The following is a 25,758-nucleotide window of genomic DNA, read 5'->3' as shown; positions in this document are numbered from 1 at the left end:
ATGCTATTTTGCTATTTTGTTTACTAGCTTAGCACGTTAGCATTCAGCGAGGGCCTTAGTGTGCCCTTTGCTTCAGCCCATAGCAGCTTTCTATGAGTTACTTTTTGGTTTGCACTTTGTCTCATAGGCCTGCGAGGCCTCCCGCAGACGTTAATACATCTCTCTCTCTCTCTCTCTCTCTCTCTCTCTCTCCCTCCCCTACCCCATCTCCTCCTTCCTTTCTCTCCCTTCTGTGCATTCTACTCCTTTGCCCCTAGCCCTTTTCTGCAGACTCAGCTGCGATGATTGAAGGTGAAATGAGCATTTTTAAGCAGAAAGGATAGATTGTTCTCGACATACATGAGTCCATCCTTAACCTGTGCATTAAAAACCAGAAATTTTTTGGCATGCTGCAGTGTCAGCATAAACATCAAGCTCTTTCAATTACACAGAATAGAAGATGCCAAAAAAGAAGTAAAGTTTGACTGTGAAATCTAGCTCATTGAATGAAGCTCTTTGCTTTTAGACATCATATCTGATGACAACATTGCTCAAAATTGTATTTCCATGAGCACCAAGTACTAGAAGCGCGACTCACGATTATTACGGGATGATCAAAACTTCTTCTCACCACTGCAACAGTAGAAGTGAGGAAGCTTCACACGTCCACAGCTCCTGCAAAGACAATATAAATTTGTAAATACTAAACCACATACCTCATTATTGTTCTAACAGTTCCAAAAATCCAGCAAGAAAGCCACACCCAGGGTTTATTCAAAGTCAACTCTGCCCGAACACACCAAAAGGAATGGTAAACTGTGAACCAATTATGTAAAACATTGGAGTGTCCATGACATCTCTGATAAGCCGAGGTGATTTCTATTACTCAATGATGAAATTTTCAGATCTGAACAATCTCTGTACAGCCCAGGTAAAAAACAGCTTTTGTAACAGACCCAAAAGATACTAGAAGTGGATGAGCTGGAGTTTAAGATAGACATATCAAAACAACCAGCAGAAGTAAGGAATGTGCTATCTTTATCAAATTGTGTTGGGACATACAACTCACAAACATGCATGCATGCAAGCATGTTTGTACGTATGTACACAATGTATACACACGAACTTTTTTTAAAGAAGCGGTATTCATTTAGGAAAAATATACATTCATAGCTGTCCCAGAATGAGATAGCTACTACTCAAAACTACAAAAAGAGGTAGCAGACTTTTAACTGTGCCAGAGGATAATGAGAAGTGCCACTGAAGTCAAATGCCCAGTGGGAGACCACCTAATCATCTAACCATAAGATCCCCCTTAAGTGATTAGGTTTGCACAAATGCCCATGACATCAATGAATCTACAGAATCAATCAAAGAACAGAAGAATGTATTGGCCAACAATATTGGAGAAAAGAGCTGCATGGCAGCTCAGAATTGCTGACAAGAGAGCATTAGCACGTCTCCACTGTTTCAATCAAGAAGGCAGGAGAAAACAACCTCTAGAAGCTGCCCTAATCTCTGCATGTAGGTGTCCATGCATGAAGAAGTCCACGTGGCAAACTGACCAGCCCCCCTCAAGACCAACCATGGCTTGGTTCCAACAAAACCTTTCTTGAGGGAGAAAAGTTGGATATTTTGTCTTGGACATTAATATATATATATATATATATATATGTCATATGATCTAGACACTTAGGCATCGTGACATTGTAGGGATCAAGATTTTATTAAAGCTAGACTTGATGACCAAGACTGATTTTACCTTTCGCGTGTGTGAGGAATATGAGAGTCATGACATCACACACACACACACTTTTTTGGTAAAATCCAGTGTATTTATATAGTCATAAATTTACAAGATGGGAAGTCTCCCACACACTGACATTAGACTCCGCCAATGGAAAAACTCAAAAACAGATAGAGAACACTTCAAGGCTAGTAGCATCCAAGTCCCTTGCAACAAAACTGTCATATAAGGATTGCTTGAGGGACATTCTGAAGAAAATATATGCTTGAGGAAACTGTTGACCCATCCTAGAATGCAGTCTCTGTGTCCAAATGGTCCATAGTACCCAAAAGCGAGTCCAGTGAAAGAAAAGGAGGAATGGAGACATCTGAGATGAGAGGCATCCAAACATCCAGAAAAGTTTCCCAAATCTGATAGAGGGAAACCGAAGCCGCAGTAAATGAGAAATATGAGTGATCAATATGCGAGAGTGTGGGCAAGACCATAATAGGTGAGGAACTGTTTCACAGTATGAGAACAACGGGGGCAGGATGGGGAAGTAATGCGGCGTGCTGCCAATTTCGCCCCAATGGAAAAAGCTCCCACTATACATCTCCAAAAGAAAAGCCTCTATTTCAATGGCAATTTGGCTTTCCAGATTTTCATGAGTCGTGATTGCCACCAAGATAGAGGCCTATCCAAATTCCAAAGAGTGTTGGCATGCTTGTCAATCCATGGCGGTGAAAGAAGAAATCTGTAGACCTTCGAGGTGGTCAGATTGTGCATTGAGAGCGTATGGGTAGCAGGAGGTAAGGAAGTCAAATTCCAGTCCAGTCATCTGTCCTGTACAAACAGTGGAGGGACCGGAACAAATGGCTGCAACATAGTTGAAAGAATTCTCCAAATGGACCTATGATGTAGACCCAAGGAGAATGTCCTGCAAGCTTGTGGAAATGAAAGCATACAACCTTGTTGATCCACAACATCGCCAACAAATCTTATGCCCAATTTCATGAGATTGTATGCTTTAATAGGTGCTTGTAAAGCGAGAGGCAATTCAAACACCTTGCTCCAATGGATGCTTTCCAAGCGAAGAGAATTACCATGATGAGAAGAAGCACCTGTCCATTTTGCATATGAGAGAATTCTCTTCCAATCATGAATAAAAGCATTAGAAACAGGGCAACCAGGAAATTTCCCCTGAAATGTGGTCATGACTGCTTCCCAGTGATCTGTAATCCAATGCCCATATGCATGAGACGCCATGTTACCACACATTGCTGCTAACATAATGGCCCATGGCTGTTTTTGCTGAAAAAAATCTGCAATCATAGTGCTCTTTCTTGCTAACATATGAACCTGGAGATTGAGAATATTCAGCCCCCCATGAGTCTTGGGTGAACAAATAGATTGCATAGGTAGTAGTCGCAAAGCCTTTTTATGAGATTTGCTTTTCCAAAATATCTCCATAGCCTGAGACATATAGGAAGCCAAATGCTTGAAAGACCAGGGAAGAAGAGGCAAATAAAATTGCACATATGCCATAACGATGGACTGTACTATCCGAAGTCGAACATGTAAAGGCCAAGTGGACAAATGCCAGTATTCCAACTTCTTGTTGATCTTTTGAAGCACCCATTTGAGCTGTTGTTGCGGGGTAATATTCCAGCCAATGGGGTAGCCTAGATGCCTCACAATAGTGTGGGAAGAGATAATGTGACCTGGCCAGAGAAGTGCATGCCAATCAGCTTCTTTCAAAGCTAGAACTTTTGATTTCTGAAAATTGATTTGCAGTCCAGCAGCTATGCCAAAGTCATTCAGTGTATGCATCAAGTGAGAAAGGTCACTTTGAGAATTCCTGGGCATAAAGTATGAATCATCAGCATATGCCTGTGCAAGAAATGACTGTGCCCCTGGAATTTGCAAGCCATGAAGCTGTCCTATATCTGCAAGATAGTCCATATGCAACAATAACGGATGGGTAGCAATGGCATGCAGTAAAGAACTAAGAGGGCAACCCTGTCTCACTGAGCGGGTCATAGTCCAGGTTCTTGACAACCCACCACCAAGCAAGCACTGCGCTGTGGCCTGAGAATAGAGCCAGTAGATGATATGGACGAGCCGAGGGCCAAATCCCAATTTATGCATAGTCTGAGAGATAAAATCCCAATGGACAGTATCAAATGCTTTCGCAATGTCTACTTGCAGAATGAGAACGTCTTGTTTAGAATATTTGGCATACTCAATCGCAAGCCCAAGCATGATTGATCATTAGAAGAAGAGTGTTTTTGAGATCACCCCAAAATGCGCAGAAAAATTCGACAATCAATCCATCCCAACCAGGAGAGCTGCTTTTGCGTAGATGACTCAAAGCATCATCCATCACACACACACACACACACACACACACACATACATACACAAAACTTATACACAAGTTAGAGATCATACAAGATGCCCACATGCAGTTTTAAGCCACTAGAAGATTCTGCAATGACCAGCCTAAGAGGCGAATAAAGGGGGCAACATCAATAAGGTCTTTGCATGTAAAATCATGGAAGAAAATAAACAAAAACGTTCAAAGAGGCTGCCACCTGGAAGAAAGCAATGGAGACAGAATCTGATCCATTATTATGAGGAATCGTACATAAGAGCTGCACCTACCAAAAGGCAAAATGTCATGGGAGCCAAGGGGTCTATATGATCAAACACCAAGGCAGACGGCAGCTAATGTCATGAAATTGTACTTCTCCCAAGTGTTGGAAGAGAAATTTTTAATTTTGACTCCAATCAATGAGAGTTTACTTTAGTCAACTAGAACAAGTTCCATCGTTTTGCATCGCTGATGGCATTTGGCCTCACCAATGCCCCAGGTACTTTCCAGGCCCTCATGAATAAAATTCTGCAGCCATACTTCTACAAGTTTGCTTTGGTATTCTTTGATGATATTCTTATCCACAACAAGACTAAGGAGGACCATCTCTCCCATGTGAAGCAGATGTCTCTGGTCCAATGAACAAGGAGGGGAGATCCCCTAGCCTAATCTATGCATCGACCCACTGGTAAGTTTGTCGTCTCTCATTCTAGGCCTCGTTTACCATCTCCCTGGGGCCTATTGGTCTATACTATTTAGCTGGAAAAACTCAGTGATCATGCTCTGAATGGAGCCTGGCTGTGCACCCTGATCTTGCATGTGTTCTCAGTAGATAGTCTCTGTGTCCAACAGCCTCATGAACGAAAGTCGCCAAGCATGGGTAAGATAGGAAACTGGAGAAGAGTCCAAAACCGTCCCTAAAGAGACAATGGTAATGCAAAGTGCTCCTCCGACTCAATCTCTAGCCAATCACATAGAGTATAGGTGCGACCCTCTCTAGGTATGCCCTCAGCCCCACCAACTCTCAATGCGTAATCAGTGCGATGAGACATGGGACTGCTCGATCAATATCCTCAAGGATTGGGGAGGTTGATCTGTGTATAGCCCAGTGCATCTTCATCACCAACTCTCAATGCGTAATCGGTGCGATGAGACATGGGACTGCTCGATCAATATCCTCAAGGATTGGGGAGGTTGATCTGCGTAATAGCCCAATGCGTCGATGAAGGCCTCCTTCACAATCCATAAGCAATAGTCTCTGTAGAAGCTGAGCTTCACTGAAAGCTTGCTAGGTGCCAACAAAGTCCTGATTGTGTAGCTGTGAGAGATCTTCTCGGATAACATAATTGACCTCATGGTAGGTGAGCAAAATAGAAGGAACCTCAATGCTATACTGAAAGGGAGTAATCTGTCCATATGAAGTCCCAAACTCTCAAACCATCTGCATGTATATGCCTATCAACACCATTGCTCACCCTTAGCCGCTAAAGTCATGGGTGAAGATAGGGCCAGCTATTGTAACTTACGTCAGCCTGAGGTATAAGAGCCATAATCTCTAACACAGTAGAGGTACGTGATAACATGAGATGCTGCGTCGCACAATAGTGCACATGCCCCAAACTCAGCTAGAACTACATGATGTGGCGCTGACAGCTTACGAATCATGCGCAACAACGAGAGAATCTAAAGCCTCTTCACTTGAGCCCAATTTATCTCTAATACGTCAAGCCCCAACAAGGACTACCATACATACCATTGGGCAGACCATGGAGTCAAAGAGAAGTGGGAAGACCAAGGAGTCCAAGAGAAGAAACTTGGTCCACGGATCAGTGAAATGAGATTGAAAGAACTACTGCTTGACTCTAGCTTTCGGGCCTACATCGGTGGTCTCATCATGAAAATCGGGCCAGAGAAAAGACCCCCTAAGTATGAATAAAATGTGATCACCTCCACTAGTAACTTGTCTAGCATGAACTACTCTCTATGCATGGATGCTCGGGATGTATTGAAGATCATGACCTTGGTTTTACCAAGATTGACCTTCAAGTCATGTGTCTCGCAAAAGGTAAGGAGTGCATCCAAAAGTGTCGCTGAAGGCCCTTGTTGGAAAGGTCACCTCCCCATCTGTAAGCCCCCAAATGAGGAGAGCGTGGGGGAGGGAGACCTAGGGCAACATGTACCCAGAAAAGAGACTGCCATGTGGGCAGGGATCGGAGAGAGAAAAGGCACCAGCATAGAAAGGCATGTGTGCAGGCTGTGGGCTTGCGACAAGGCCTTGATCAGTGGTGCAATTTTGGGCAGGTCAAGGGCCTGCAGGAGGGCCTGGCAGCAGCATCCAAAGGGCAGGAAATACAGCAACGGGAGGGGGCTGTAAATGGGCAGCACCCTGCCCTTATATAGAGCCAAGGAGCTGGCTGGTCAGCCAGACTGGTCAGCCATATGGCCCAGCACACAGCCCCAAAATAGGGGGTCGTGGAGGGGGCCAGCCAGTCAGCTGGCACACACAACAAAGGGGGGCTGCACCCCCACTTATAGGTAGCAGCAGGGGCCGGTTTTATGGCCTGTTCCAGCCAGCCAATAAGGGGGAGGCTGGTCGGTAGGTTTGCCAGCCCTTGGGGCCTATATAAGTAGAGGCTGGAGGCCTCATTATATCATCACTTGCAGCAACAGTTGCGGAGCTGACAGGAGCAGCAGGAAGCCCTCCCTTGGACCTACACACAAGAGGAGGAGGAGGCTCACATCGGGCTGCAGACTGAACTCAAGGTGCTGCCCACCTAGGCTGGCTTCCGGACAGCAAGATGGAAGGGATCTGGACGGAGAGTCTACACATGCTTGATGAGGAGCACACGTGCTCAGTGTTCTAGAGATATCCGGCAGATAGTAGAAGTACCTTTTGGTAAGATCAACAGACCATGCTCTGGTGGGACTTTGGATCTCTCTTTTGTATTATGTCCATAGCTTTGGACGGAAATATATTGTTTTAGTGGTTTCTATATATGGCTGGATCATTGTCTGTTTACTAGTCTGCACATCTATTTGAAGCACACAAATTTAAGAAGTTTGGGATTCCACTCACCACACACATTGTGTGAGCTCCTAGGCTATTCTATCAGTCTTCCGTTGTGCGTACCCTTTGTTGGTTGATTTCTAACAGGCCTCTGCTGAGGACAGGAGTAAGACCATATCATTTGCATATAAGAGGATCTGAATCAAGGAACCGGCAAGAGAGCAGAATGCCCCCAAAGTGTCCGAATGAAGTCTAAAGCTTGTCTATATAGAGGACAATTAGGGTTGGTGATAACAACCCTCTTTGAGCCCAATGGTGCTCATGATCTCCTCCTTTCTCACCTTCATGTTCTCCATCTATGGCTTCTTGCACTCTATGCATATCTTCATAAGACTATAAGGTGTCCAATCTTACAGAAAACACACACGCACACGCACATGCACACACAAACAAAGGAAAAGATTGAGAAATGAAAAGAGGCAAAAAGAGTGAGGGTTGTTAGAAAAGCACACAAAACAAGACTAAGGTAGAACATTAACTAAGCAAATATTTTCCAGCACTTCACCAATATCAAGCATAAGCTCCCATTTGGGTTCCAAAAGCTTTTCAAATCATTTAGTAACCTGTAAGATATACAACCAAAACAAGTAAGGAAATGACACAAGGAGGAGAGGTAAGGATGGGGGGAGGGGCGTTCCTTGTCTTTGTTAATATTTGTGAGGAGCAGACTTTCCCCTTGACAATTCATATTTTTATTAATATTTGCAAAGCAGCTCTCCCCCTATTTATGTGGAGCCCAAGCACATGTAGATGGTTTGAGAGCTTGGGGCTCCACATAGACAGGTTACCTCCCCTCCAATACAACGTCGAGGCTCATTCCATCCCGCTTACATATCACGAGGTGAACCAGGTCATTCGAGAGAATCTCTTATAGTTACACACATTTAGGACACGCCGGCACCTCGAGAGCTCCCTGTCAAGCTCAGCTTTTACAAAGACCACTGCCTGCAGATTTCGATAGAGGGCTTCATCGATCCAAAAGGATACACACGGATCCACCTCCCCCACTCCTTGAGGATATCAATCGGATTTATGGTATGTAACGATGAGGGGGTCCTCCTAGTTTGGCTCGCAAAATTGCAATATGAGATTTAAGCCTTGACACCCACCTACTCCCTTGTTAGTACCTTTTTAATTGTCTTACAGACTTTTCATGATAGATCTAGCCTTCACTCAGGGACACCATATTGGGTGATTAGTTGGAGCACACTTAACTTCTCCCGTGGTGCAAACCGGGGAGTTAAGTAGGCTCCCCTTCTCGTTCATGAAAAAGAGAGTTTCCGTCCTTCGCTGTGTTATTGGGATGCTAAGTTGAATCCTTGTGTTCCTTCTATAAAGTAATTAAAGGACTGCCTGCCCCTACATGTCCTTATATCTTTATATCAATGGAAATCATTTCCTGAAACCTACCCTTCCATGTTACTTACTTGCATTTGATGATAACTGGGTGGGGCTTTAAAGCTTTGGGACCGTTGCGAATTCCCTTCCGCGATTTACTAACCTGCAGCTCCCGATGTTAGCCATCGTTAAATGCAGGTAAAACAATTTGCCAAGATAATCCGTCCGTCGTCAAATGGAAGGAAAGCTATGCAGCTGATGTTTCTCGTCTCAGAGGAAATAAGACCGGTAATCTGAAGGGAATGAGCAAATAAATACAGACCTTATGTTTGGGAACAGCCATAAGCTCCATAGAACCCCAAAAAATTGGGAGGCCCGTTCTGAGGTCGAGAGGGGGCGGTGGCAACAGTGATGGAGGCATTAGGAAATGGTGGGAAGCTGGTGAAATACTTGGAGCTGAGGAGAAACAAGCTGATTGCTGGAACTGGCACGGGGAGAGGCGAGCTGCCCACCCATTCACGAGCTTCAGGAAAGAGCGAGCCATTTCTAATTCCCCTCCGTAGCAATGCCAATCACTCAATCTAAACTCATGTTGCGGTTAGATCTCATCTCATCTCAATAACAATCCAAACATGAGTTGCAATGTTCACAAACAACAGAAAACATTTTCCTCAACAGATCACTAAACTTGGAGTTTCCATTTTTTGAAGGTTTTTCTTGAGAATTTGTTAGCTAACATACAACTGAACTGCCTAGCATTTCACAAATTTTGCAAAATGGAGAAAATATTTTTTACAAATGAAAATGAAATGTTGCACATTCATTGTATATAGTTTACACGTTTTCTGTGATGAACACTGATGAGTTGGACCTAAAAGGTCCCCCTTGGGTAGTGCAAGGCAACAATTTTTTGTTCAAAAAATAAAATAAAACAAGGTGGCACAACCACTAAGTCCCCATATTAGAAAAATATAAAGGAACAAAAATTAACAACAATAAAATAAAATGTCAATAACATGTAAAAGGAAAAGGCTCGGGGAAAATAATAGGGGGGACAGTTTCGCATGGTTCATCTCATTTAAATGTAAGTACTCATATCAATAAAGCAAGCAACACTATCATTCCAGACAATGCCTATCTAAATGAACACATGACAGCCACAATTAACATTTCAGAGACACAAACAAGTGAAATAAAGCAAGCAACACTATCATTCCAGACAATGTCTATCTAAATGAACACATGACAGCCACAATTAACATTTCACAGACACAAACAAGTGAAATCAGAAGTCGACTTTTGAAGATCCGTGTTAAGCAAATTGCGGATGCTTTTAGCCCGCAAAGGCATGTTTTTTAAAACTAAGAAAGGACTTTGAGTGTGCTAAAAGTTTTGATTGACTTTTGGCTCCCTAAGTCTATGTATTTTTTGATGATGATGTAATAAAACCCTGCAATTTTCAACAAAAAAAGGAAAAGATCGCATGAATAATTTAAATTGGGAGAGAAAAAAGCAAGTGAATATAAAATACATACGGGGAAAAGAAAATGGGGGATAAATTTAGGGGGATCACGGAATGGAAAAACATTAACCTCTCAAGCTCAAATACTAAATGAATCTTAAATACAATTAAGGCGTTCTAAATAGGGTCAGCTTGACAAAAAAGGGCCATCGTCCCTAATTAGAAAAAAAGTTAGCATGAATCCATGGTCCCATACATGGCTTTGGAAACCCTCTTTTTTTCACTAGTATTAGAAGGCAAAAGGTTTCATACCTTTTCTTCTTTTAGGGATTTTTTAGAGAAGGGTTTTGCTTTTTACTCGAGTTGGTAATGCAATTACCCATGACTAGTGCTATTAAAGAATCCCATTTGGTTTTAATGCATTCACTTAACTAAAAACTATTGAGATTATTAAGGAATCTCTCTCTCTCTCTCTCTCTCTCTCTCACACACACACACACACACACACACATATGTAGATGTGTATGTGTATGTGTGTGGCTATACCCTGTGCCAGAAGCTTTTCCCTTGCCGTTTGCTTTCCCCTTGTCTTTTGCTTCATATTTTCCCTTATAGTAACCAATAGCTTCTGGTGGTAAGCCTCACAAAGTAGGGAAAAGCTGGTGGTTAGGCAGATGCCCCAATGTTTGAGGTGTTGGGGGGAGCACGGTATCATGACATGATGTCGAGCGGGTCGAACCCCCCCTGTTGAGACTTTCATCCCGGATAGCTTGGCAAGTCTTATCGACATTAGTTCAGGTCCCCGGTCTGAGCTATAAGCACCATCAGGTAGGAAAAATAGAGTATCATTTTCATACTTGGAACCAACATACGTGTGCATACATCTCTCTCTCTCTCTCTCTCACACAAACACACACACGAGGATATGGTGCTCTGGCCTGCCGTTTAGAGCGACAGTGTTTCCAAGCACACTTCCAGGACCCACCGACGAAGTGTTGGCTTTTCAACACCCTAGTGAGACCAACTACCATGTATGCAACACCGTTCTGGGGGTGTGATATTTTAGCAGTAGAGTGGAAGAGATTTGAGCCGCTACAGATAATCATGGCATCCAGGATGATTCATAGTAAGCCCTCAGTCCCCCATCAGATGGTACAGGCAGAGTTTGCTATGACCCCTAGTCATGGCATTCAAATGGACAGGCTCCCTCCTTTTCAATATAGCATGGATGCACCCCTCGAGCTAATTCCGCGAGATGAGATTAACTGCATCATATGGTTAGACCTCCTCCAGCTTCACACGCTTCGGACTGGGGAGGGGGACCAGGATTTCACCACCAAGACCCAACTCTACTATGATCATTTCTTGAGAGTATCGGCGGATGGCCTCATCATCAGACCCTAGTATCTTGAGGACAGAGGAGTCTCACATGCATTGAGGATTGCCATTGCACAGATGCGAGTCTCCTCCCATCAGCTGAGGATTGAGGCAGGGAGAGTTGCAGGCATACCCATAGAGTAGCGGACTTGTATGCTATGCACGATGGGTCAGGTTGAGATTGAGAAGCACTTTCTTTGTATATGTCCCACCTACTACAAGATCCGAGGGCGCTACCATTGCCTTTTTCAGGAGGGACACGAGTTTGGCCCACCACTCTCACCGACTGATCCACTTCCAGGATCAGGTTTGTATTGGGCTTTACCTAATGGAGATGCAGAGACACAGAGAGACACTACTGCGACGAGGATCAGAGAGCAGCAGGATGCGACTACCACGTCACAACACACTGAGGTGGACCAAGCACAGAGGCAGGTCACCAACTTCTATGCATTTGAGTCAACTCCAGGGCACTCAGGAGTAGAGGAGGAGGAGCTAGCTGACATGAGAGATAACTGGGTCAGTAGAGGGAGTCAACATGACACCACTACTGGACAAGGGTCACAACAGGAGATAAGAGCACACACGATTGAGGTTAGACCTATCTTAGCTCTTCTCAAAGGCGACCGATAGAGACGTGGCATTACACTTGACATAGCCCATCAGATCCAAAGATTGAGGAGACCACACCCCCCACCATAGCGCCAGACAGCTCGACAGATGCAGATACGTGAGCTCTTTGTGTCACACCAAAGAGCTATCACGGCGGAGTCGGGATACATGGAGCCAGATCATGTTCTTGGTGCATTAGCCCTGAGCGCCTGACATGCCCCACTCATGTTACACACTATTTGGTGTTTCTGGCCTGACTTGATATGATGTACTACATTAGTATTTCAATTTATGTGTTTTCTAGTACTCAGTGAGGGCCTTAGCGAGCCCTTCACTCCAGCCCACTATGGCTTGTATGAGTTTACTTTGTTTCTGCACTTTTGTCCCATAGGCTCGCGAGGCCTCCCGCGAATGTTAATACATCTTTCTTCTTCTCTCTCTCTCTCTCTCTCTCTCTCTCTCTCTCTCTCTCTCTCTGTACATATGCATGTGTGTGCGTGTGCGTGTGTGTGTGTACGTGTACATGTGCATGTGCATGTGAGTGTCTGTGCTTGTGCATGTGCACATGCACATGCATGCATGTGTGTGTGTGTGTGTGTGTGCACGTGCGCGCGTGCACATGTGTGATAATTAGTGCCAAAACCTCAAAACGCAGGAATTATTAAATAATGCAAGTGAATGCAAAACCACATGCGCGCTCACAGATAGCATCTATCATACAATTTCCATCTATTATTGAGGACCCTATAGACATCCTCTAAGGTAGACGAAGGAGTTGGAATGGGGAAAAAATGGCTACTTCCAACCCAGTTGAATTCCATCCTATAATTCAAAGAGATTCCTCCTCTCCACTGAGTTTCTCCATTCCATGTTTCAATCCTACACATGACAAGCTATTGCAAGGCATTTGAAAGAGCAAACTCTAGCCAAAGTTCTCCATCTCAAGTTTTTCCTGTCCCAAACCTAACCCCAGCACTATAAACCTTTATTAAAGATCAGTTGGTGCCTCTAACTTCCTACTGTCTTGGAGAGGTTTATCCTTAAAGAGTACTGAAACCCATATTGAGTGAAGAGCCATGAAGCCCCCCATTCTTAAGAATATTGTTTGGCACTTTATATCCTCAAAGGCCTTCCATAAAGATTGCCAAAGAGGGCTTCCCTTTGTCCTATAGGGTTTTGAATTGCACAGGCTAGATAAGTGAGCGCAATTCTTCCATTTATGGGCTCTTACAAGTCTAATTTTGACAACATTTCTAAGCAAAAGCTAAGCCCAATCATAATTAGGATTTAAGGTTGCTCTAATAATCTAAGAGGATGATAATTTTTTTGCATTTTGATCTATATTAACTACTCATGGGCGCCCTTCCTCCTTGCACTTTGTGCAAAAGGCCCATCCTTACCTTGAATATTCTGGTGTGACCTCCCTACAGAAAGGACCTATAATGCCTCATAAATTTGTCTAGCCCAGCCTTAGAGGGGGACCATCAAGAGAGGTAAAAAATATGCCAATATAATAGATACAATGATTAAGGAAAAATTTCCCCAAACTAGATTGGCTTGAAATCCCCTCCACTTATCCAATTTCTTTTTAAATCTTTCCAGGAACTAGTCCCACCTCTGTTTCATGGTAATATCAAAGACCATGGGAATTCCAACAAGTCTGAAAATAGAGCCTTTGGAGATCTTGTGATACACCAAGGTACCCATAAGAGCCTACCCCTCCCCAAATAACGTGGCATAACTAGCTTCGGTGTGGTTAATAATTGACCTAGATGCATTACAAAACACCTCCAAGTAACCAATCAATCCTGAATGTTGTTCCTGGGTGTGAGGTTTGTATCATTTGCAAACTGTTGGTTGTAGAGTTGTTCATTGAGGGGAGTTGAATCGCCTCTATGGAGCCCTTCATCACCTATTTGTGTAACATCCACCCAAGGGAGTCAGGAGCAATGGCATACAAAAGAGGAGCCAAGGGGCATCCTTGTGTGATAGCCTTTTGAGTTGGAAAGGCTAGATTGATGAGGGGAATCTCTTCACGAACTCTTTTTCTCCTAATGAGCTTGAAGGTGTCTTTAGTTGGCCTATCTACCTTACCTACCAACCACTTCCTAAAAGTATATCTTGGTTTCATTTAGTCTGATTTGCTCTTCGCATCTGAGATCCCTTCTTACCTTGGTAGCTCATGTGAGCAAAGTTGTCCACCTACCTAGGCAATAATTCTAGATTTTGGATTGGATTTTGGATGAGGTCCATTCTCTTATCTCTTATTTTGGCCCTTACTTTTGTTTGTTCTTTGAGTATTCTCTTTGTACTCTCAAGTGCCATAAGCCAAGATTCTGAGGTTGGCTTAGGCTTAGCAAATATATAGCTCCAAAAAATGATGATCTAAGTCTATACTGACTTAAGCAAAAAAAAAAAAGATTTGCTTTAAACCAAGAGGAAGTCTTTATTCCATGCTCAAATCACAAACTAGATAAAGAGGTTTGTGGTGGTCAAGCAAGGTAAGGGAAGAGAAAGTCTCATGTATAAGGTTCACTGATTTATCAAGGTGATGGAAGAGAAAGCCTTGTCTATCAAGTTCACTGAATAATCAAGGTAAGGGAAGAGAAAGTCTTGTCTATCAAGTTCACTGATTTATTAATCAAATCCTAAGAAAGATAGATTCTATCTAGTCTAGTCTCCCTTTTGTTATTACCAACTTGGTTATTGGTCCAAGTAAAGTCTCATGAATTTGAAGAGTCAATGAGATGTAAAGACTCTTTGAGCTCTTCCAAGACAGGCATGTAATTCTGACCCTCGGAACAGTGGTTCTCTACCTAGCCATCTGTCTTGCTTGTTCTCAACTATGTTGAAATCCCCTAGGACAAGGCATTCACCTCCTATACTTGCAGGTGGATCCTAGGTCTCTAGTCTACTTTGGGCTCCAATGGGGGCATAAATGGAGACTACTAAGACATTATAGTGAAATCCATCTATTTTGAGTGTCCTCTACCATGTGTTTGTTGCCATCTTTATAGTGTGAAAGTACCCCTATGGTTACACCACCTCCCTTCCACGTGATTGGTGAATTGCCATATCCTGCTTCAATCTACCTGTTTCAGCCTAGCCTTTATAATAGCTCAAGTAGGCTTGATTTCTTGAAGACCAAGGAAGGTAGGGGAAAGAGTATTGGACTTTATCTAGAGAGATAATCCTTCTCCTCTACTAGGGTCTATGAGTCCCCTGACATTAAAGGTTTAAAAAGATATGGCCTTTCTTACCATTCATCTTATGTCCTTTATTAGCCCTAGGATTGGGGCTATTTATCTTAGGGGTTGCTCCCTTGATGTGAGACTGTATCCTCTTATTTTGTGCAGCTGCCAAGGCTTTCCCTTGTAGAAGAAAAATTATTTTCACTTGGGGTTGGTTGAGCAAGCTCTTTTTGAGAGTCATCCTAATATAAATGATTTGATTCCATTCTATCCTCCCTATTAACATCCTCTTCAAATTCTTTTGACCACCCTGACTCTACCTTGACATCTTCGATACTGCCTTGATTCTCCTTATCCAATCCTTTATTTCATTGTCTACGAAAACCTCAAAGGCATTCTTGGAAACAAAAGAGGCAGGTTCATGTCCTTCCTCCTTAGGCCTAGGGAGTTCATAGTTGTTGCTCTTAGCATTAGTCTTGATAGATGTATCTACAATTGGAGGATCCATTGGAGGAGAATTCTTTCGGACCCATCTCTCCTTAGGGTAGCAGGGGGCTTAGCTATAGTAGCAAGGGGTTTTGGCTTGTACCTCTTATAAGGAAAGTTCTTAACAATGTGGCTAGAAAAGCCACACAAGAAGCAAGAGTTAAGTAATTTTTATACACTAACTATTGTTCCTTAAAGACAGATCCATTTCTACAAAATGACCAAAGAGGAGGGGATCTCCTCTGCTAAATCCTTTTGAATGCACACCTAAGGATTCCCCCTAGGGTTAATTAAATTGTCTTTTTCCAACCACTAGTAGGGCTTTTCCAATCTCCTTACACAAAGAAGCAGCTTGATTACAAAGAGATAAGGTATGTGAGTTTAGCCCAGACTGGGGTCTTTGTGGATCTCTGATTGCTAGGTGAAAATTCGTGTGACCACCACTCAAGATACATGGGTTGATTTCTCATAGTCCACATCCCTTGTTAGACAACCTACTGTACCATCTCAAACTTCTCAAATAAGAATATCCCTTCCTAAGGAATGGACATTAGTCGCATTCATCCCTTTACGTACCCAATTTTTCCTAAGCCAAGTTTTGATTATAGAAGAGGGAGGTCATGTTCCTAGAAGAATTCCTATCAATGCATGCATCTCAAGCCAATCCATAGTCTTGGTGAAGCTCGGCATCAAGGATGACCGACGCATGTGTATCTAGACTAGATTGTGCCTATGCATTCGGAGAAACTACACTCTCTAAAGAAGATTGTCATCCTCCTTTTTGCCTGCTTGGTCCATCCATTTCTCCTCTAGAGGTATAATCAATGGGGGCCAGTGAGTCATCCGCTTTGGACATGCCTTGAGGGGCTACATGTCCTGTCTAGGAGCCGAGGTTATCGGGGCCTCCTCTTGTTGAGTTTTTTGACGATCACTTTTGCATTATTGGGCCTAGAGAGACGTAAAGGCAGCTATCATTGTCAGTACCAAATCCTACGAGTCCATGGGCAATTTTGGTCTTTCTTGATCTTGGGGGCCAAGCCAGTCTTTGTCTCCTTCATGGTAAAGGGTAGTTGAGTATTTGGCATTGAAAGCCTGTAGCTAAAGTATAGTGGAAGAGAGGGTATGGTCCCATCCAAGTCACTATCATCTCCATCTCCATTCTCCACCTCCACCCTTGGATGAGGTGTGAGTGAGTCCCCAGCCATCTCCTTAGGAAATTACTCATTTATCGCTTGTAAGTTGTTGTTTTTTGTGGTTTTTTTACTTTGAGTAGGTAGATTAGGTAGGATAGCACCCTCAATGCTCACAAACTTTGCATTAAAACTCAAAAAATCACCAAGGAGCACCAAAAACCAGTTGCCAACATAAATAGACTATGTGTCACTGTGTTAAGCTTAACGCAGCAACAACAATTGAAGCACTCGCTATGTTATAATGCAGTGAAGATTGATTGCACTATTTGATAGCTAGTCAACCACCCCCACCAACCTCACCTAATTGACACTTGGCATTAAATGAACTTATAACTATCACATCAAAAGTTAACCTACTACTTTAAGGCTAACGCAACGACTCCGAGGTTGCGATGATAAGGAGTAGCTGTTATATTCAACCATTGCATTAAGAGCCTATTGTGTTAAGAAGTCACTGCTTTACCAATCATTGCATTATTGAAGTCGCTGTGCTAAGAGTTTCCACTTTAAGAACCATTGTGTTGAGGGTCACTATGTTATAATGCAATGTAATGACTTAGGAAGTCGTCGTTTAAGGCTAACTCAACGACTACTGCTTTAATTCTAGAGAGACACCGTGATTGATTCTGACTAAAGCAGCTAGGTTGAGTGAGCAACACATACACCCGAGGTCTAGTAGGGTGATAAGAATTGATCTAGAGTCGAAAGAAAGTGCTTCAAATAACATTCTAACTAGCCCAATCATCACACACCGTATTGTTAGTTCCATCCGGGATCTTAACCTTAAGCTCTTATTCAGTGCACGGTTCCGTACACATAGAGTCCTAGAGTTCAAAGGATGCAATAAACTTCAATCGAAAAATGGGAAAAAGCTCAAACCCTGGGGTGACCATGGCTCCCAATTCTAGCACAATCAAGCCCCAATCCCTCACACCTTCAACCACATCCTTGCGATTGAGGGAATCACTCTCTAATTTCATGGGGTGGTTCGGCCCTTCCAGATTTGGTCAACCCTTTTGCCAAGCTAACCAAAGTGCTAGAGGAGCATCAAGACCATCCTCGAACATCTGCAACAAATAGTGCTCTAAGTAACCCAATGCTTGTCTCAATCGAAGATCCAATGAGGCCTCATGTTTAATTATATGCAGGTGAGCCATCCTTTACAAGAACCTCTCAGCCCAGGGGACCTAGTTTCTGACCACCAAGTTCTGAAGGATAGGGAAATAAGCATATGGAATTTGGGAAAATTACTCTTCCACACACGATGGCCCCTTGTCCAAATCTGTACTCAACTTGAGTAGGAGCCCCAAAAGGTACTCCTTTCCCTATATGGTTGCACCCTATAGGTCAATGCCCACTGTGAACATACCTATGCCAAATCCCACAGTGGTGCAGCTAGTATGATCAAGCCCACCATGTATGCTGGGTCTCTAGGTCCTATTAGGCTAGGGATAGTAGCTCACACTATACCACTTTGAGTTTTGTGAGCATTGTCTCTATGGGAAGCAGACTAAATCAACCCATAAAAGAAGGGAAGGCTTGATTTGGTGCATTCAGACATATGTGGTCCAATTCCTACACGGTTATTAGATGAGGCTGAATACTATGTGACAAGAGGAGAAGATGGTAGAGGAGATAGAGGAGGTGGTGGAGATAGAGGAGGTAGTGGTGGAGGACACACAGCAACCAAAGGCAGAGGAGATGGAGGAGACAGATGTGGTAGCATGGGTGAGGTAGATCCATGTGTCACACAACTCCATTGAAGATGAGCATGTGGGACTGCATGTGCTTGGTAATTTGGTAGACAAGGAGTTGTGCACACACAAGCAAGGGACATGAGAGCCCCACATGAGGATATTTCTCTTGTTTTTGGCCATGTCAGGAGGATGTGGCCATAGCACATAAACAAGTGCTAGCTCTAGGAGATAGAGTTTTTGGAATAATTGAACATTTTAACCTATAACTAAAAAGTTTCTTCATAGTTGAAAAATCTCTCTTTATATGTAATCCATTTTGTGATATGATTTCATGGTAGGAAGAGTTGCAAGGTCTACCCCCCCTGAACAAGTCCAAGTTTGATGCATAGAACTATGTATTTGGCTAGAGAACATGGTCTAATCTTCTTAAAATATATTGGTATTGAAGCTCACTCTACATTTTGAAGTGCTAAAATTGGAAGTTTTGAACCATGGAATATATGTTAATGTGTTTAAATTGATTGAACCATGTGAATGTGTTTAAATGTTTATGCTCATGTCTATGTTTATATGTTCATAAGCTCATGTGTTTGTATTTTCATAAGCTCATGGTTATATGTTCATAAGCTTAGGTTTATGTTTACATGTTTATATGCATGTTGTTATGTGAGTATAAGAACATGTGGACATGTGACCATAAGACAATAAACATGAGCATAAGAGCATGTGAGTATACAAACATATGAGTATATAAGCATTAAGAACATGTGAGCATATGAGCATAAGAACATGTTGGCATATGATCATATGAGCATAGTAACATGTGACCATATGAGCATAAGAACAGGTGGACATGTGGACCATTTAGAGTGGCTATACTAAAATGCTCACATCATCTTGTGGTTCACTCAAGGTGGTAGCTTGTTCCCCTAGAACCTCATGTTCTCCTAGAAGCTCATCTTGTCTTGATTATAGGTTTGAAAGTACATTACTGAAAAATCATTAATGAGGTGTGTCACTTAACAAAATGGTATCGAGAGAGCAACAATACTTCATAAACCTTGATTGTCAAACTCCACAAAATTGCCACCATGCAAGAACAGTGCCCAACTACCACCCTCTCCAAGGGAATGCCAAAGGGATCAAAACCCTTGCTTGGTGCTTACAAAAATTACCTTTACAAGACCATTCACAATCACAATAAGCCCACTCACAATTGGCATTGTACACGATATACCTTTCCCCATCTCGCACTGTAGCTATGAGGTGGTCCCCTTCGAGGAAAGTGACATACTCATTTGGAATTCCTTTGCTTGATGGACAGTGTTCTGTATGATGCCCTCAATATTAAATCCCTCTTGAAGCCCTTGTGCTTCACCATGTCCATGTACCAATAAGAAGGGGCCAACACTTACATAGCAGCGTGTCCAGTAAACCAATCCATATGCCTGCCATGTATGTTCTTCCTCCCAGCTAGAAATCTTGCTCTTCCATATGCTCTTCCTCCCAACTAGAAATCTTTCCTTTAGTGTACTATGGTAGGACTCTATGGCGCCATTGGTGTCTTGATGTGCATGGGGAAGTGCCTTGTTGCATGTACCCACATATTTGCATAGCAACAAAAGAATTTATCCTAAGGGTAAACCTATATGAGAGCATCATAAATCTATTATGCACCCAAGAAAATATAAAATCACTTAAGTGAGGTAACAAGTCTTTCAAGAATATGTCATGGACTTTGTTTGATGCTTGAACTCCAACATATATGTGCACACCAAAAACATGCTTGCAATGAGATCTATATTATGGCATTGTGAAAGACATTCAATAACTATCATGCATATGAAACCGTCAAGTCATTAAATTGTATGTACCTCAAAGCATCTACTCAACAAGGGCAGCATCCACAATGAAGGCATTGGGCTCCCAAGACTTGTTGTGATCAAGGATGCGATCACCAAAAGCTATCAAACATGCATGTAACGAAATATGTATTATGGCATTGTGAAAGGCATTCAATACTTATTATGCATATGAAACCATCAAGTCATGAGATTGTATGTACCTCTAAGCATCTACTAAAAAAGGGCATCATCCACAATAAAGGCATTGGGTTCCCAAGACTTATCATTATGATTTAGATTGCAGTTATCAAAAGCCATTAGCCAACTTTGAATGTCCACGTTTGTAGTAGAGGAAGTGATTACCCATGCAATGGAACCCCATTTTGATGCTTGTCAAATACCATCATGGTGTAAAGATGGAACTATAAGCCACGACGGAGTGAGTATAAGACAACCATTTCTCATAGCATACAGAATAAGCATTAGAGACGTACATACACAAAAGTCAAGACAAGCACCTTGTATCGATTAGTGACAAACATTGCATCCATTGCAATAAGGCCGCCTTTGCCATATGTGTTTAACATATCCAACTACCATCTTGTTTAAATGCCCAAGATGAATGGCCTTTCATTGGGAATATCTTGCTCATGTTGTATATGAACACATACTCTATGTTTATTGAGCCCAAATCCTCACACTGACAGCATCGTTGGTGTGATGCTAAAAGGTAGAGCTTCTTTGCAATGTTATGTCGAAAATCATTAGGAAATCATCTCATTGGATCGGCACACTTGGATTCCCTTGGACACGCTATTGGAAGTCTTTAATGTATTTACCCCACCTTACTGGGGAGTGAAACCCCTAGTTAGCATCGTGAGAACCCATTTCTTTATTTGCCATGAAAGCCATGGATCAAGTGACAAATCTGTCCTAGACATGCCATCATAACTTAACCCATGGGCTATGTGTCCCAGTTTATCCACATGCTCCATCTGCAAGTATGTGATCGATGCCACATCTTGAAACATGTAGAGCTGGCATATTGAGAAATGGAACGTGCACCCATGGGAGTGGGTGTGTTTTTTCTTTCTTGGCCTACTCCCCTTGCCATTCTTGAGAGGGTTTGCAAAATCCATGATGTCATGAGATTGGCAATCTCAACACTCCTATGAACTAAAACCACACCAATAGCTTCCAAATAGTCTTGGTATTAACAACACATTCACTACACATATTTCAAAATAGTCTTGGTATTAACAAAACATTCACTACACATAGTTTAAAGATTACATGCACATGGGTTGGAGGTGTAGAGAGCATTACATGGTCTCAGATGTCTAGCTCCATTTTAAGGCCCTTATCATCATACCAAGATTCCTCTTGTGATGAGGCATTATTTTGAAGATCGTGGGAAAGTTAGGTTGGTTGCCTTCTCCCATGATAAAGTCTTGCACCTTGACATATGGAACATGTGCCCATCTTGAATGTCTTGTACACGTGGGTCTAAAAAAGGAAATGATTGTAGGCAATTATGGTCAAAACGCCATGAAGAGAGTTTTGCATGCAAAGTCACCTATGAGCAACTAGATTGTGAAGAGGGACACATGAAGGTTTGTCTTCTTTTCTAAAATGATGAGAACTATTCTCCTCTCCAAGGACATTTATAATAGGTCTTTTATTTGAGACAACTTGGGTGTAGGTAATCTAGTGGCTAGAAGAGTAGGTGTAGGGGAAGCCATTGTGGCAAAGAAAAGGGAATCTCCCTCACTCAACATGAATCACTTTGCAACATTGCACAACATTCAACAAGCCTTGCAAACCTCTGAGCAACCTTGCATGTACAAAAATTTTGGAAATGAGCTAGTGGGAAGGGAGACACATAGCCCTCCCACTATGACTCATAGATGTTGAAAATCTAACACACTCCTATTTTATGCCCATTCTTAACAGAATCAATGTCATATACTTCTAATCAATCTTTGAAGTATCATTCTTGTCAATAAACCATTCTATCCCTAACGTGAGGCCTATCCTATTTCTATTCATACAAGAAAAGGTAACTCTTTTGTGTTATCTTGAATCTATAAAGGAAACTTTAGAATATTTTAATCCCAAATTTGTCCTCCACCTGACATTTGAACTCTATACAAGTGATTGCTAGCTGTTCCATAAGAAAGATTTTCTTTATAAAGACAAAACAAGGTAATAAGACAAGTTAGTATAGTTAAAATATTCAGTTTGTAATCCCACTGAGAACTTCATAAATAGAAGTATGAAAAGATTTTGAAGAGAGAAGGCTTGAATCCTACATGAAAGATCAAGTCCCATAGTGCATACCTTGGCAATATTTACAATGGTTCCCCTTCAAAGGAAAAGGTCTTCAGTGCTGCACATAGCTCCTTAATCGTGCACCGCCTTAGTCGAGAGTAAGGAGATTTTTAAAGCTCTTAAATCAAAGTTAGATTCTGCCTTGCAAGTAGCTGAATTTGCCTAGGGCCCAAAAATTTGATTTTGAACTCCCAAAATATGCACCGCCTTTGTATGTGCAATACAATCTTTGCACATTGCACAGTCCTTTGTTGTTGCTTTGTGAATCTACCAACAGACGTGGTGTCTTTCGTCTCACAACAGTTTCTATTTAGACAATATAATCTAGACCAAAAAGGGGGAGGGGGGGAGCGGGTCAAGTCCCAAATAGTTCGCACCTTTACAATTGGCAACCTGGCAAGATGGAAAGTAGCACTAGGCAATGCAAGATAGCATTTGGATGTAATGTAGGTCAAGGAGACCTATCATTTTGAATCTCAATTAGCGTCATTAGATTTTATATCTACATTTTGACGTGATGGATCAACTCTCTCTCTCTCTCTCTCTAATGATATTTAATGTGTGCGCGGCTACTATCAGGGATTGTGATACAATTTTTCAACATCATATTCCGCACTTCTTTTTTAATTGATCACCTAAGCATAACGCGTGATGGTGAAGAGAAATTGAAGTTGCCAAGAATCTATTGAAGATGAAGTTTCATATCAACAACCTCAATTTCCTCCATTATTTTCTTAGCATTGAAATCTGGAAGAAGCAAAGAAGAAACATCATCTCAAAGGACAAATATTGCATGGAGATATTAAGGTGATTCTGAATGGATGATTGCAAGGTAGCAGTCACTCCCACGAAAGTCGATGTAATATTGAGCACCAAAGGTGTTACTCAATACCCTCTTGTCTTTAGAGTGTGTTGGAGTAGGCCATATTGTGATAGGGTCTAACATGGCTAGCTATATGTGATGAAGAGGGCAACATGTGAGACAAGAAGACTTGAAAAATATTCAAAAATGGGCTTGATTCCCAAAAAAGGAGCTCAATCAAAACAGTCCCACTTTTGCCAAAAGTTCCTTCCAATGCCTGCAAGCACACAAATACTAGTTCCCAATGCCAATGCATAGCTCATAGTTGATTAAAAGCGCACACACCCTAGAAAGTCAATGAAAAGGAATTGGAATTGGCCAAGAATTGATGTGGCACTTGTGTGAGATGGCATGTGTGTTGATGTGGTAGTGTTGTCATGTGGACTACCATGTGTCACTCTATTGGCATGGTAGGGGCCTGGCAAGGATGACGCGCTAGTTGCCACGTGCTACTGCTGTTGCAATGTGCTACCACGTGTCACACTACTGATTAGACATGTGCTAACATAGCAGATGCCACATGTCAGATGACATGACTCTTATCTTATGTCAAATTTTTGTGAGAGCCTTCAATGGCATGCTTCTAATTCTTTGAATTGGATAGCTTTAGCTATCACCGATATTGACATGGGATCTAGAACCTAGTTTGGTGCGGGTTTGAAGCCACTAAGGCTTCATCATGTGCTTCAATGCACCATTGTACACATTCTAATAATCACCAAGCAGGGTTATTGCCACAAGCGCGGAATGCTATTTGTTGTTTGGGAAACAAATAGGTCCTCCTTAATAACATTTGCTGACTTTGCCTTCATTGGATTTGGTTTGGCTAAGCATGCTTTGTTGGCAATTCATTCTCTTACTTCAACCTATAGCATTTCCAACGAGAAATCATAGGGTTTATTAAGTACTGCATGTGCCTGAAGCTTGGGGTGGAAATTGGTTTTTGACCACTGATGCCTTTGTCATTCACATTGCTCATGCACTTAATGTAACTTTTTCTTGCAACTGTGTTCCAAACTGAAGCTTTGGGAGTTACAGTCTCTGGCATAGTATCCTAGTTTGCCACAAGTGACACACTTCTTTGGATTCTTGTTGGATTTGGTCTATGAATACTCATCTAGGTGGGTCTTATTGAGTTTTCCTTCGCCACTTCTTTTTACAAGGAAAGCTTGTCTCTAGATCCACCAAACTTATTCTCTTGGTAGCATCGATACCACCTATTTAAATGTAATTGGCGCTTACCTGGTCTTAGCATGCTCAATACTAATATAGCAATTTGAGGCGATTCCATTTTTTGACCAACCACTGCTAATTGATCTCGGACTACTTTTGCCTTTGTAATGTAGTCTTGCATCGAATCTCCCTTGTCCATCTTCATGTTGTAAAGATTGGTTTTAAGGTCAAGCATTGTTTGCCTTAAACACCTCCTTGAGCACCTTCCATACCTCTATTGATGCCTTGGTTAGCTTTATGTGCTAAAGGAAAATGGCCATAGTACTCCCAATGACAACCCCATCCTACATCACTCAAATCTTGGACTGCAACTAGATTTGTTGCACTAGTCGCACTTCCAGTGGTGTTCTTGGTGTCATTGGATCTCAAATTCTTTCTGGTAGTGATTTGCCAAACTTCTCTAACAATTAATCAACTTTGAGCCTTCATCTGCCACATTGGATGGTTAGACCTATGCGTTTTTATTTCCCAAAAGTTGGGGATGGGTAATCGGTTAGCCATCTCGATGAGTTGGTAAACTTTGGTACTAAACTAAACATTGAGCTTCCTCACAATTTGGGAGGAACTTCTTTGTCTTTATTAATTTAGACTACAAGAGCTTTTAGTAGCAAGGCTTTGATACCACATTGGTGAACACATGACCCAAGGACAATGTATTACCCTCGAAAAACACAATGAAAGCTCTTTCTCTTAGGACAACAGAGGATGAAAGCCTCCCACACTCAATCGGTACTCAAACAACCAAATGAACCACAACACATGAATATACTATGCTGGATTGATATCAAAGATCACATTGAATTTATTACCAAAGATCACACTATTTTGCTCCTTAGTTGCACACATCTCATCAAGGAGCTTCCATACTGCACTGTGATCTATGTGTTTGCTCAAACTTATAGCCTGACATGTAACATAGCATCTTAGTGCTCGAAGGGGTATTTTTAAAATAGGGGGACCTTCATGCCATTTACATACATGAGAGG

The 25,758-nt window shown here is 42.1% G+C and overlaps 1 protein-coding gene across 1 annotated transcript; it reads right to left on the bottom strand.

Annotated features, from left to right (window-relative positions):
• Positions 1 to 332: 332 nt before the first annotated feature.
• On the bottom strand, positions 333 to 9,241 carry LOC147888982 (uncharacterized). Its single transcript, XM_087392906.1, has 3 exons — positions 8,807 to 9,241; positions 8,574 to 8,647; positions 333 to 654 (listed from the first exon to the last, which is right to left on the bottom strand). Exons 1-3 carry the CDS (start codon positions 9,026 to 9,028, stop codon positions 594 to 596), a joined length of 357 nt encoding a protein of 118 aa, XP_087249032.1. The 5' UTR covers positions 9,029 to 9,241; the 3' UTR covers positions 333 to 593.
• Between the last annotated feature and the right edge of the window lie 16,517 nt (positions 9,242 to 25,758).

The sequence above is a fragment of the Dipteris shenzhenensis genome, chromosome 21 (genome assembly GCF_047967505.1).
Source record: "Dipteris shenzhenensis isolate YYH24624 ecotype China chromosome 21, Dip_SZ_1.0, whole genome shotgun sequence".
NCBI lineage: Eukaryota > Viridiplantae > Streptophyta > Polypodiopsida > Gleicheniales > Dipteridaceae > Dipteris > Dipteris shenzhenensis.
Note: the sequence above shows the minus strand (reverse complement) of the source record. Positions and strands in the feature narration are given on the sequence as shown.